Consider the following 14,808-nt stretch of genomic DNA (forward strand, 5'->3'; position numbering starts at 1 on the left):
CACCACATTATCCCACTGGCTTGACAATCAACCCAAAGAAATGCACCATTGCAAAGCAGGAACTTCAGTATCTGGGTCATATTCTTGGATGGGGTGTTTTGAAGCCAGTTCAAGAGAGGGTGGAGGCGATACAGATGAAAGAGAGATCCACTACACTGAAGCAGGTGAAGTCCTTTCTAGGGCTTGTGGGTTGGTATCAACAGTTCACCCCAATTTTCCCTCTATTTGACCTCATCAGTACGACAAAAGCTAACTGGCAGTGAGGGCCAGAACAGGAAAAGGCCTTCTGGGATCTTAAGGAGACCATTATTCATATGGACCAAAGAGTCCATATGAATAATGGATCCAGTTGTTCTGCCCTGCCTCCTTTAGGAAGATCTGACCATAATCTGGTTCTTCTCACCTCCACCTACAAGCCTATCGTTCAGCAGCAACCAGTCATCACAAAGACTATCAACATCTGGTCTGCTGAAGCTGAAGATGCTCTTAGAGGAGGCTTTGAGGCTACAGACTGGAACGTCCTCTGTGAACCTCATGGAGACGACATCAACGCCATGACTGAGTGTGTGACAGATTACATAAACTTCTGTGTGGACAGCATCGTCCCAACAAGAACAGTGAGGTGCTTCCCCAAAAACAAACCCTGGATCACCAGTGACCTGAAAAAGCTGCTGAACATCAAAAAGAAAGCCTTCAGGGATGGAGACAGGGAGTTATTGAGGGCGACACAAAAACAACTTAAAACCCAAACTAAGAAGTGCAAGGAGGACTACAGGAAGAAGTTAGAAAGTCAGCTCCAGCAGAATAACCTGAGGGATGTGTGGTCTGGAATGAAGAAGATCACCAGCTTCAAGTTAAAGGGGGACCAGCCTGATGGAGGTCTGGACAGAGCTAATGAGCTGAACATATTCTTCAACAGGTTCAGTTCACCCCCTACCTCCAGCCCAACAGACCACACACCCTCCATAAGCCCACTGCTTTCCTGTCACACCTCCAATCTGTCACCCTGCAGCTCAGTCATGGACCAGAACACAGCTTCATCTCCCTCCACATCAGGACATCCTGAGACCTCCACCTTGTTTGTCTCCTGCAATCAGGTTAATAAGCAACGTGAGAAACTGAACCAGAACAAGGCTGCAGGTCCAGATGGTGTCAGTCCCAGAGTTCTCAAGACCTGCTCAAAACAACTATGTCTGATTCTCCAGCACCTTTTCAACACCAGTCTGAGACAAAATAGAGTCCCAGTGCTGTGGAAAACCTCCTGCCTTGTTCCAGTGCCTAAAAAAACCCAACCAGCTGAACCAAGTGACTACAGACCAGTTGCCCTGACATCTCACATCATGAAAGTCCTGGAGAGACTCTTACTGGCTCACCTCAACAAGCAAGTAAACACCTTTCAGGACCCATTCCAGTTTGCATATCGTAATGGACTTGGGGTTGAAGATGCCATCATATACCTGCTCCAGAGAGCACACTCTCATCTGGACCATTCAGGCAGCACTCTGAGGGTCATGTTCTTTCATTTCTCAGTGCTTTTAATACCATTCAGCTGCTTTGTTATGTGAGAAGCTCCATAAATTCCAGGTGGATACCTCCACAACCACCTGGATCTATGACTACCTCACAAACAGACCCCAGTTTGTGAGACTGAAAGGTTGTGTGTCTGAGATGGAGGTCAGCAGCACTGGTGCACCACAAGGAACTGTACTCTGGCCATTCCTCTTCACTCTGTACACCTCAGACTTCCAGTACAATTCTGAGTCCTGTCATCTGCAGAAATACTCTGATGACTCTGCAGTTGTGGGGTGTATCAGGGATGGACAAGAAGCAGAGTACAGAGAACTGGTCAGTCAGTTTGTTAAATGGTGCGGTGACAATCATCTCATATTAAATAGCAGCAAAACAAAAGAGATGATTGTTGACTTCAGGAGGAAGAAGAATAAACAAAGCAGTGTTTCCATCCTGGGAGAGGAGGTGGAGGTGGTGGAGGAATACAAGTATCTTGGAGTTCAGCTGGACAACAAACTGGACTGGAAATGCAACACTGACTACATCTACAAGAAAGGTCAGAGCAGACTGTACTTCTTAAGGAAGCTGAGATGGTTTAACGTCTGCACCAAGATGTTGCATATCTTCTATAAGTCTGTTGTGGAGAGTGCAGTCAGCTTTGCAGCATCTGCTGGGGTAGTAGCATCAGAACCAGAGACTTGAAGAGAATCAACAAACTGATCCAGAAAGCTGCTTCTGTGCTTGGAGTAACTCTGGAGCCGCTGGAGCTGATTGTCCAAAGAAGAATGCTGCACAAGCTGATGAAGATGATGGAGGATTCTTCACACCCTCTCCACAACACAGTGATGAAACAACAAAGTGTGTTCAGTGAGAGGCTTCTTCAGGTCCGATGTAACACTGAAAGATACAGAAGATCATTCCTGCCAGCAGCCATCAGCCTCCAGAACAACACCTCCTCTAGTTATTATTATTATATACTACAATATTGAATTTCCCTTTGGGATTAATAAAGTACTTTTCATTTCATTGCATTTCATATGTTGTAAACCAGTGCTGCAAAGCCCCAACTTTGACTTACCCTTTAGATGTTTCTCATCGGAGGATAGGTAGGGCAACAGCCCCCCTCACTAAGGGGAACGTGTTTCCTACATTGTGACGTCGTTTTTGCTTAGTTTTGTTTTTGTGAATTTGGTTTGGATAAAGATTACTAATGTCTCTCTCTGAGGTGTGGCTGGGAGTGGCTTCATGGAGCACACACATGCAGGAAGCATTAAGATCCAAGCTGTGAGGAATTTTTTTGTTGTTTACCAGGTTGGGCTGAACACACTGAACAAATCTGTTAGATCTGTTCAGTGTCCAGATGAGATTGACTGGAGTTTTTGATTAGTTTGTTATCTTCCAATGGACATTATGTATTTAGTTATGTATTAGTTTAGTAAGTCACAATGTATGTTCTATTCTATTCTATTCTATTCTATTCTATTCTATACTGCAGTCATGTATCAGACGCTTTTATCCAAAGCAGTAGTGATACATGGTGCAATCCCAAATAACAGCAACAGACTGAGCCAGCAGCCACAAAAGTGGCACAACCTTTTATACAAAATGGACACTTCACCTAAAATGGGGAAGGATAAAGATGGGACGATAAAAAACACACCTCTCAACAAAAAAAAGTATTGCTGTGTTTTCTGGACGGATCCAGGTCTCAGTCAGGACCAGAACCTGAACGTCTGAGAGAGACATCAGAGAACTGATGAACTGTTTTATTTACTGTGGACTGACAGTTCCAGAGACCAAAGGTAATATGGGATGCAGCTGGTGTGCAAGACTTAGGACAGGATAGTGCAGGTTTTGCAGATTGCATTGTCTGTAGGAGTCTGAATCAGTCTGAACCCATATCGGACAGGGGGGGTTGGCGGCACATGATATTATGGAAATAGATGTGGCTGGTCGCGCCTTTGCTCGGTAGACTCGCAGGTCTTTACCCTTAGTGGTCTTAACCTGACGTGAGCTGACACAATGGCTGACGCTACAGTGCTCCTGGGCCGCTAAAGTACCTGAGGCTGACCCAGCTGAGTCCACTCAGCCTGAGTGCAACCGGCTGAAACCGCTTTTTTCTGGTTGCCCCGAGCAGTGAACAGGGAGTTGTAGATCTTAGAGAAACGTGTTAACGACAGAGCCCAGCAGTGCCAACAAAGACCCGAAACAAGACAGAATCTCTAGCAGTAACTCACCTGACTGACTGGATCATTGTGCTTAAAATCAGATGTAAATCATTTTGGGGGAGTTGTGTTGTTAATAGTGGTTTATGTGTAATTTGTAATACCTGGAAACAATACTTTAGTAAAATGGTTTACCCTGTAATTTATATAAAGATTGTGTGACTGGGGGAGGCATGTGGGGAGATGCTCTGAAAGTCAACTGGTGCGATGCCTGCTGTTATCTGACCATTTTCTGAAACCATTTTCTGGATTGTGGGTGCCGTTATAGAAGAAAATTCTTCATAAATTACTGGTGGAAAGCCATTTGGTTCTGGAGCTTTATTACTGGACATACATTGTAGAGCTTCAGTAAGTTCACCTTGTGAGATGAGTGAATCAAAAACCATTCCTTGTTAATGTTGTAATTTTGGAAAGTTTAGGTTACTGAGGAATTCCTCAATGCTATGGATCAGTTTCTGATGAAAATACTGTTTTCTAGAAATCCCTAAATGTGTTTAAGGAAGGTAGTTCCTGCTGAATCCTCAACAGAGGAGATGGTTGTTTTCTCCTTGTTTGCTTTTAATTGATTGGTGAGGAATCTTCTAGATTTGTTGTTATGTTCAAAGTTCTCAGACGTCTGCAGCGAAAATAGTTTTTTTTTCAATTCTTCAACTTAAATTTAGCTTACTTGTACTATTCAGCACATGTTCCTTTGGAGAAGCCATGAAGGCATGTTTTAGTAGTCTAATTTTAGGCTTTAGATAGGATGAAAGTGAGATTATTTTCACTCTCATCATTGCCTTTCCTGCTTCCCAAAGAACACATGCTGATGTCCCTGGTATGTTTTAAAAATGCATAAATAAATAAGTAAATAATCTATTCCAGTGGTGCTCTGAAGAAAAAAAGGGGTTGTCTCCAGCAGTGGGGCGCTGTGAGCGCCTGAAATCCTCCATGTATTGTTTGGCAACTTTATGTGACTGCGACAGCCGATGGTTTCCTGGTTTGCCAGGCCTACACAATCCTGTCATTGTTGAGGTCACCCGCTATTATATGTGTGTTATCTAAGCGATCAGATAGTGAAGTGAAAAAGTGAAAAACAGTGTGGCCATCAATATTTGGACAATATATACAGGTGGTCCTCGGTTTCCGAATGAGCTCTGTTCCTACACTGTGGTGTCAAGCAGAAGTCTGTGTAAGCTATTATTTAATTAGCTGTTCTATTTTATTATCTGTTATTGTCCCTTTCTTACACCATTTATTGGTTGATGTGGGAATCCACCATTTTGGTCTTAAGTTGAAGACCATTAGACTTTGTTTTGTTGGCCCATGGCAGGGATACTTAATCATGGCCTCGAGGGCCTGATTCAGATCCCTGGCTTGTGGGAAAAAAATTGCTTGATCATTTTGCAATGAAATTGTTTACAAAATTATGTTTTATCAACATCCCCCATAGGATTTGCTCTATATGTCAAATGGCATATTCTGAAAATTTTAGAACGCATTAAAAGATGCTTTGATCAAAACAGCATTTACCCTTTTGAAATGTTTTATGTAATTTCTAAGAATTTAATGGTATTCTCAACTCATATTAAACATCTACAAGTTCCTGACGCTCCCAGTTTTTTAACTTCACATTATCTTTTAATCCTCTGTAGTGTTCAGTTTTTTGGGGGCATGTAAAGCGTCTTGAGATGGCATTGCCGTGATTTGACGCTATATAAATAAAGTTGAATTGAATTGAATTGAATGTACAGCTCAGAAGCAGGAGTCTGATGCACCATCTGAAAGGCTGATGGCTGAAACTTAATCTGTGTGCTAAAGTAAAACTAGGAATTAATCACACCTCAAGTCCAAATGTTAAATCAGGAAGTGTGTTTGTGTGATAGAAAAAAAACTTTGCATACAAAGAGGGGCTGTTTATTCCATTAACTACTGCACTGAATGTTTCTTAATGGTAGTTTAATAAAGTCTTGCCTGATAATCCTGTGTGTCACCGACTGCCTTGCTGTATGTTGTGCAGGAGGAAATGATCGTGGTGTATTTGCACTCGGTCTGGTTCAGGGTGAATGTAAGATGTATGTGAAGGGTCCACTGGATAGAGAGGAACGTGACCTCTACACCATCAACGTCACCGCGAGCGACGGACTCTTTGTTTCCCAGACAGTGGTCGAAGTGACTGTGATAGACATCAACGACAACAGCCCTGTTTGCGACCAGGTGGTTGTTAAGATAGTTTTGTTGCTTTTTCAAAAGTTTTTCAAAAGTACAACTAAAGAGATTAAATATCTATGTCTTTTGGTAGTTAGCTTTTTTTTGGCAAATGGTTTTTAATTGAGCTTCCTCACTGAAGTGCATGGCTGTTCTTGTGTGCCTTTGTGCAGGCAAGATACAGTGCTTACATTCCAGAGGACCTCCCAGTCAACAGTGTCCTGCTGAGGGTTGGAGCTACAGATGCGGACATGGGCATCAGTGGTCAGATCCAGTACTCACTACATGGCCATGGATCCCAGGATTTCAGCATGGACCCTGAGACCGGTACAGATCCCTTTCAGCTTTAAAACATACTTTAAAGTCCTTATTTAATTCTGACTCAGATAAAACAAGTTTGGAGAATCTGTTCACCGATTTGTTTCATTGAAAGTTTGTATGACACATTGTTTTTCTGTAACACTTATTACTTAATACTTATTTTTCTTAATGTTTTTGTACCTGTGTAGGTGAGATCAGCTTAGCAGTCAGTCTGGACTATGAGGTGACATCCAGTTACCAACTAGTTGCTCAGGCAACTGACGGAGGAGGACAGTGGTGTCGTGCTGAGGTGCAACTGGCGGTGACTGACATAAATGACAACCCACCAATTTTTACTCAGCCACAATATTCTACCAGCGTCTACGAAGACACAGTCACCAAGGCCCTGCTCACTCGCATTCAGGCCATAGATCCCGATGAAGGTGAGTCTTTTACAGTCATCAATGTTATCAATAATCTACTGTGTATTTTAAAGACAGGCATCCGCATCTACATTTTTTTTTTCTTCTTTCGAACATAGGGTAGTTTTCTTTTCAGGTCATTGATTTAATGCTTTTTAGCTGGACTGCTGTAAACTCTACTTATCAGGATCTCTTGATTTTTCGCTGGACTGCTGTAATTCCTAGTTATGAGGATCTCCTGGTGTTTTTGACTGGACTGCTGTAATTCCCAGTTATCGGGATCTCCTGATGCTCTTTGGCTAGACTGCTGTAATTCCCAGTTATTGGGATCTCCTGATGCTTTTTGGCTGGACTGCTGTAATTCCCAGTAATCTGTAATTCCCAGTTATTGGGATCTCCTGATGCTTTTTGGCTGGACTGCTGTAATTCCCAGTAATCTGTAATTCCCAGTTATTGGGATCTCCTGATGCTTTTTGACTGATCTGCTGTAATTCCCAGTTATCTGTAATTCCCAGTTATCTGTAATTCCCAGTTATCAGGATCTCCTGATACGTTTTGGCTGGACTGCCGTAATTCCCAGTTGTCCTGATCTCCTGAATCTTTTTGGCTGGACAGCTGTAATTCCCAGTTATCTGTAATTCCCAGTTATTGGTATCTCCTGATGCTTTTTGACTGGACTGCTGAAATTCCAGTTATAAGGGATCTTCTGATGCTTTTTGGTTGGACTGATGTAATTCCCAGTTATCTGGAATTCCCGGTTATGTGGATCTCCTGATGTTGTTTGGCTGGACTGCTGAAATTCCCAGTTATCTGTAATTCCCATTTTTCAGGACCTCTTGATGCTTTTTGGCTGGACTGCAGTAATTCCCTGTTATCGGGATCTCCTGATGCTTTTTGGCTGGACTGCTGTCATTCCTAGTTATTGGGATCTCCTGGTGCTTTTTGGCTAGACTGCCTTAATTACCAGTTTTCAGGATCTCCTTATGCTTTTCGACTGGACTGTTGTAATTCCCAGTTATCTGTGATTCCCAGTTATCTGTAATTCCCAGTTATTGGGATCTCCTGATACTTTTTGACTGGATTCCTGGAATTCCCGGTTATGGGGATCTCCTGATGCTTTTTGGCTGGACTGCTGTAATTCCCAGTTATCAGGATTTTCTGATGCTCTTTGGCTGGACTGATGTAATTCCCAGTTATCTGGAATTCCCGGTTATGGGGATCTCCTGATGTTGTTTGGCTGGACTGTTGTAATTCCCAGTTATCTGTAATTCTCATTTTCCAGGATCTCCTGGTGCTTTTTGGCTGGACTGCTTTAATTACCAGTTATCAGGATCTCCTGATGCTTTTAGGCTGGACTGCTGTAATTCCCAGTTATCAGAATCTGCTGATGCTTTTTGGCTGAACTGCTGTAATTCCCAGTTATCTGTAATTCCCAGTTATCGGGATCTCCTGAATCTTTTTGGCTGGACAGCTGGAATTCTCAGTTATCTGTAACTCCCAGTTATCGGGATCTCCTGATGCTTTTTGACTGGACTGCTGTAATTCCCAGTTATCTGTAATTCCCATTTTCCAGGACCTCCTGATGCTTTTTGGCTGGACTGCAGTAATTCCCTGTTATCGAGATCTCCTGATGCTTTTTGGCTGGACTGCTGTAATTCCCAGTTATTGGGATCTCCTGGTGCTTTTTGGCTGGACTGCTTTAATTACCAGTTATCAGAATCTGCTGATGCTTTTTGGCTGGACTGCTGTAATTCCCAGTTATCAGAATCTGCTGATGCTTTTTGGCTGGACTGCTGTAATTCCCAGTTATCTGTTATTCCCAGTTATCAGGATCTCCTGATGCTTTTTGACTGAACTGCTGTAATTCCCAGTTATCTATGATTCCCAGTTATCTGTAATTCCCAGTTATCGGGATCTCCTGATACGTTTTCGCTGGACTGTTGTAATTCCCAGTTATCGGGATTTCCCGGTGCTTTTTGGCTGGACTGCTTTAATTACCAGTTTTCGGGATCTCCTTATGCTTTTTGACTGGACTGCTGTAATTCCCAGTTATCTGTGATTCCCAGTTATCTGTAATTCCCAGTTATCGGGATCTCCTGATACTTTTTGACTGGATTCCTGGAATTCCCGTTTATGGGGATCTCCTTATGCTTTTTGACTGGACTGCTGTAATTCCCAGTTATCTGTGATTCCCAGTTATCTGTAATTCCCAGTTATCGGGATCTCCTGATACTTTTTGACTGGATTCCTGGAATTCCCGTTTATGGGGATCTCCTTATGCTTTTTGACTGGACTGCTGTAATTCCCAGTTATCTGTTATTCCCAGTTATCGGGATCTCCTGATACTTTTTGACTGGATTCCTGGAATTCCCGTTTATGGGGATCTCCTGATGCTTTTTGACTGGACTGCTGTAATTCCCAGTTATCAGGATCTCCTGATGCTTTTTGACTGGACTGCTGTAATTCCCAGTTATCAGGATCTCCTGATGCTTTTTGACTGGACTGCTGTAATTCCCAGTTATCAGGATCTCCTGATGCTTTTTGACTGGACTGCTGTAATTCCCAGTTATCTGTAATTCCCAGTTATCAGGATCTCCTGATGCTTTTCAGCTGGACTGCTGTAATTTCTGGTTGTTGGGAAGCTGCAGGGTTGTGTGTCTCTCACTTTTGTTGTTATTCTTTTCACTCTTGCTTTTCTCTCACTCTCTTTGATCAAACCTAAAATATCAAGTAAAAAGTAAAAACGTACCTGGCCTAGCATACCTGTTGTAAAGAAATTAGGAAGCTTACTGAGCACATGCATGCCTCTTCAACGCCTGCTGTAACAGACCTTTGGGTCTTCATGTCTCAGATTAAATTTACACCACTTTTAGGGAAGTAATACTAGAGGTAATTTATGTATCACACAAACAACTTGAATATGTAGGATTCAAGACTGAACGCTGTAAATGATCGTGAAAACATGGAAACCACCTCACTCAGAAGTGAACTGAATGCTTTGATATTTACAAAGTAATGTGACATGTAATTTGTTTTTTTTCCTTGTTTTAAGACTTGTTTTTAATTATCTTAATGACAAAAGAATAAACGGAACAATAGGGAGGAGTGGCTTCATGCAGAACAATTTTGCCACCATTTTAAAACAACAATGTCATACTCATTGTTAAATGTATCCTAAGCAGAATTATCTCCTTTTGCAAAATTTTTTTTACAAGATTTTTTGCAGTATTAATATGCTGTGACCCGTAAGGTCATAAAACCAAACAGTTGCAAAAGATGTGGAAATATTTAGGTTTAGAAGAGCTGCAGAGTCTAACAAGAGTCATCACAGCCCTGATGTCTCTTTTGAATGGGTGCTTTAAAAAATCTGACTGATAAATTTCTGATCTGATTTATTTCTCCCATACAGCTCTTATGTTTAAAATAATGTTTAACCAGCAAATATCTATTGAAGTAGTTTTGAGCTAATCTGTTTTTATTCTGTAATAATTCAAAACTCATGAAGGCCCCCTTGTGAGTCCCTGTTGGATCCATCTTTTAAATCCCTCATACAGAATAAATGGTTGGAGCCAGGGATCATAAGTGCACCGCATTAAGATTCCAAACTGCAAGCTTGCAAAATACCTGACCAAGATTTTAGGAGAGATATTTAAAAAGTTTTCTGTTACACTAATGTTATTTTGCCATTGTTTATCCGCCTTAGTCAGCCTCTTCCCTTCAGCATCCTTCCATCTTGCAGAGTAGGTCGGTGAATACAAACAAGTTAAAGGTCTAAATTGGAAATATAGCAATAATCCAGAAGACAGGGAGGCCCAGCCCTACGTTTGCTTTCATTAATTGCATCTGTAGCAGTCTGATTACATTCTTCACCTCCAAAATCCAGAATATCCATCAAGAGCTTGCTCCGAAGGTCTCACATAATCCACCATCATTATTTCCCCCTGTGCCTCCTTCCCTCTCCCTCTTCGGCTCTTCCTGTCGTCACTGCCATCGCTGAACTAATGAACAAATCCATATCATCCACCTGTCGATTAGACCCCTTCCCCACCATACTTGTCTAAGCATGTGTCCTCACTGGCACCTCTTACTACGCACTCCATTCACTCCTCCCTCAGAGCCAGACGGGTTCCCTCATTGTTAAACACAGCTGTCATCACCTCAATACTTAAGATCCTGGTCTGGATCCCAGCAATTTCAACAACCTTTGTTCCATCTCCAACCTCCTATTTATTTAAAAAATCCTGGACAAAGTGGTTTCCTCTCAGCTCCAAGCCCATCTATCCCACAACAATCTGTACGAACATTTTTAATCTGGTTTCCGTCCACTCCACAGCACTGAATCAGCTTCCAGTCTCCTCTCTGTCCTGTTCCTCCTCCATCTGAGTCCAGTCTTTCCCACTCCATCCTCCTGGCCAGACTTTCCTCCATTGCCATCACCCACACCCCCCCTGGCCACACTCAGTTAATCCAGTTAAAAACATCCACCTCCCAGTCACTCCCGGTCACCACAGGTGTACCCAAGGGCTCTGTCCTGGGGCCCCTGTTGTTCATCAGCGGATGAAACCCAGCTCTACCTCTCCACCAAACTGAACTCCTTCCTCCCACCATCCTCCCCCACAGATTGTCTCCAAGAGATTAAGTCCTGGTTCACCTCAAATGTTTTTAAATTAAACAACAGGAAAGCAGAAATGTTTTGAATAGGCACCAAATCCACCCAGTGCATTGCCACTGATGACTTTTCCATCTTCATAACCCGGTCAGCATACTTTCACCTCCCCAGCATCACCCGCCCATCCCTCACCCCTCACACCGTCACCTTACTTGTCCACAGTCTTGTCACTTCCAGGCTCGACTTCTCCAACTCCCTTCTGTTGGTCTTCCCCAAACAGCCCTCCATAAACTTCTCCTGGTTCAGAATGCAGCAGCTGGGTCATTACAAGAACCCCACCCCCCATCACACCCAAATCCTGCAGCAGATCCACTGGCTCCTCGTCACCATTCACTACAAAGCTGCTCTCCCCCTCCCTCCCCCGAATTCCGTAACTCTGATTCCATGCAACGCTCCAAATCCAAACTTAAACACGACAAATGGAGATATTCTCTGTAACATCTCACACTTTTTCTGCCTCTTTTATCTCGAAGTGTTTTCACTGATTTGTTCTAGTTGTTTTATTGTAAGGTGACCTTGAGTGTCAAGAAAGGTGCCCACAAATACAATGTATTATTATTATTATTATTATTATTATTATTACAAAAAAGGAATTTCCCAGCCTCTCTAAGGGAGAGTCCCTGTGGAGAAAATTCATGTCATCCTCTTGTATTTGCAGACTTGTTCTTTTGGTACTACCCCCAGCCTATGACTAGCATAGATGGACTGGTACTTGAGTGCCTCGAACACTCCCTCCAAGGAGACAAATGAAGATCTTTAAATAATTTCAGGCATACTGAACTCGCAATGTCTATTTGACTCTTTTGTTTTGTGTCCGCTGCAGGTCCAGGCCGGTTGGTGCTCTATTCCCTTGCTGACTCTGCTGGAGGCTTTTTCTCTATTGACAAGTTCTCAGGCATAGTTACCCTGGAACACCTTCTCGACCGTGAAGTCCAGCAAACTTACCAGATAACAGTATGTGCATCTGATCAGGGTTCACCACTGCCCCTCTTCTCGATGGTCAACCTCACAATAAATGTGCTGGACATAAATGACAATCCACCTGTGTTTGAACACCGGGATCAGCTGGCAACAGTGCCTGAAGATGTGCGAGTCGGCACGGAGATTCTGAGTGTGTATGCTGCCAGCAAAGATATCGGGACCAATGCCGAGATCAATTACAGCATCAGATCAGGCAACGAGCACAGGAGGTTTCACATCCACCCACTGACTGGTAAGTGAAGGAGTGTGTTGACTCTCCTGTCAGGACTAATGATGAACAGAAGACATGTTTGTTTGGGGGTTCATTTTAATATTCTGCCGATGTATTTAGACCCGGAATTCTCAAATCAATGTTATTGTTGGTTCAAATCAGATGTGCTGTACCAGGAAACCACTAAAACCAGCATGATGGTAGATGTTAAGGAGTTGGTGTTCCCTTTGAAGCAAACTGACAGTAAGACAAAGGGACTTGCATCACTACCAGGTGTTCAGATTGTTGTGAAGATTCAAATCCAACATTTTTGCCCATACCATTTTGTCAAAGACTAGAACTGATTCAGAACTGTCCCAGTTGTGCAGGGAACAAAGGGCCAGACCAGTACCAATGCTTACCTCAATGTGCTCAAACCCTCTGTTCTTCATTTCTTCCTGTCCTGAAAGAAAAACTGGTTGCATTCAGACACAACTAAGCCATCAAGTTTTGTTTCTTGTCACACCAGAATTCTTCCTTCTTCCTCTCCAGATTTCCTCTGCTGTCATTAATAGATAATCATCATTGCATGTTCATCCCTATATTGACTTAATTAATCTACTTTCAGTGTGGTCATTTTTTTACCTCTGAAGTTGGCATCATTACTACCTGATGATTTTACCATGCAGACTCCTGTAAAAGAAGAATGGATGCCTTATTTAAAGCCTTAACCATTGAAAGCCTGACATCAGAAAAAGGGCAGAAAAAGTCAATTTTGTTCGATATGTCAAAATTATTATAGCACAATATTGTCTTTTTATATCCACAATACAGGAGACAAGAATCAGATCGTGTGCAATGTGTGTTTGAGCAAAGTTTCTCCCATCAAGCCATGTTAAAGGTCTCAGAAACTGTATAAAATGTATTTATATTTATTTGGTTTATTTGACAGGGACATTGCTCATTAATAAATATTCTACAGTAGGTTTTATAAGATTAAATCAACCATTTGATATAAGTTTTGATAATACATTTTATTCTCCTTTTTTTTTATCTCTGTGTCCTCACACCTACTCAGGTTCCATTTTAGTTGCCGAGCCTCTGGACTATGAAACCTGCAGGGACTATTTCCTAACAGTGGAAGCTCGTGATGGTGGCACACCAGCTTTGACTGCTATTACTACAGTGAACATAAACCTAACGGATGTCAATGACAATGCGCCAACATTTAGTAATGACCTGTACACTGCGGTGGTGTCAGAGGATGCCAAGATTGGAGATTTCGTCGTACAGGTAAGTTAAAAGAATGAGCCAAGTTTCCGTTTCCTGAAAGTCTGAAGTGTGAGGATGTAAGTGGTCCAGATTAGTGGTGGGAACAGAGAGTTTGCTACATGCAACTATACTCGTTTTAAAGTAAAAAAAAATGCTGGATGTCCATGAAAGGTTTTGTGATAAATTGTTATAAACTACTCCTCAGCAGCAGACGTCTTCAGATCCAAGCTTTTAACTGAACATTTTCTAAACTAAGAATGAAACTGTTGGTTTTACAGAGTTTACTTTTGAAGTGTGTGTCTGCATTTTGACCTGGAAGCATCTGGTAATATGTTATTTGTAAACTTATTTCAGTAATGTTTTTGTTTTAGTGTAGAGCGGTTGGTTTCTATAAGTTAGCCCTGGACTCAGTTCAAAGCCACAATAACTGGCCAACGAAGGATGATGTGGTCACGTTGTTTGAGTGATATGCCGTTTACTGCAAAATGCAGAAAAATAAAGTAATAATGCTGTGAACTGAAGCAAGGCTCAAGTCACGAGTTGGAAAGTTCTTGATCTATTAAATGTCTGGTAAACGTATGTCAAAGGGGTCCTTGGGGGCCATGCAATGGAATTTGCAGTGCTAGTTTGTGACCAAGTTATTTTCCAAAAAGTGTTTTCTCATCTGCACAAACCCAGAAAAAAAGCAAAGGACTCTTTCCATCCTGGTAGAAAGGCTCGAGGTGGCTGACAACACAGAAACCAATATATTTTACATTCTGGGCCGATACTGATTTTTAGCAGTTAAAGAGACTGATAACCGATATTTGGGGCTGATATTCGTCTCAATTAAAGTGAAAATATTGCTGTCAAAACCTGGAATAACTCAGACTCTTAACTTTGTTTAAATGCCCTCAAGCGTCTGTTTACTTAACAACCATATGGTCAACTCAGCATGCTTTGTTTATTACAGCATTTATAAAGCCTGCAGATACTGAGAAGACAGCGGCGAGCACTGAGGACTGAATGGAGTCAGAACGCCATCTAGTGGACAAAAGCTGCAAGGACATCCTC

At 42.2% G+C, this 14,808-nt stretch overlaps 1 protein-coding gene across 1 annotated transcript in view; it reads left to right on the forward strand.

Annotated features, from left to right (window-relative positions):
- Positions 1–14,808, forward strand: part of fat3a (FAT atypical cadherin 3a) — a gene marked incomplete at both ends in the record, with an annotated part of 121,436 nt that overhangs the window by 58,448 nt on the left and 48,180 nt on the right. The window contains 5 exons of the mRNA XM_079246235.1: positions 5,734–5,930; positions 6,095–6,248; positions 6,431–6,664; positions 12,136–12,525; positions 13,562–13,776. Coding sequence (XP_079102361.1) covers positions 5,734–5,930; positions 6,095–6,248; positions 6,431–6,664; positions 12,136–12,525; positions 13,562–13,776 — 1,190 coding nt within the window. The remainder of the gene's footprint in view (positions 1–5,733; positions 5,931–6,094; positions 6,249–6,430; positions 6,665–12,135; positions 12,526–13,561; positions 13,777–14,808) is intronic.

The sequence above is a fragment of the Telmatherina bonti genome, assembly GCF_933228915.1.
Source record: "Telmatherina bonti genome assembly, chromosome: 9".
NCBI classification, from domain to species: Eukaryota; Metazoa; Chordata; class Actinopteri; order Atheriniformes; family Telmatherinidae; genus Telmatherina; species Telmatherina bonti.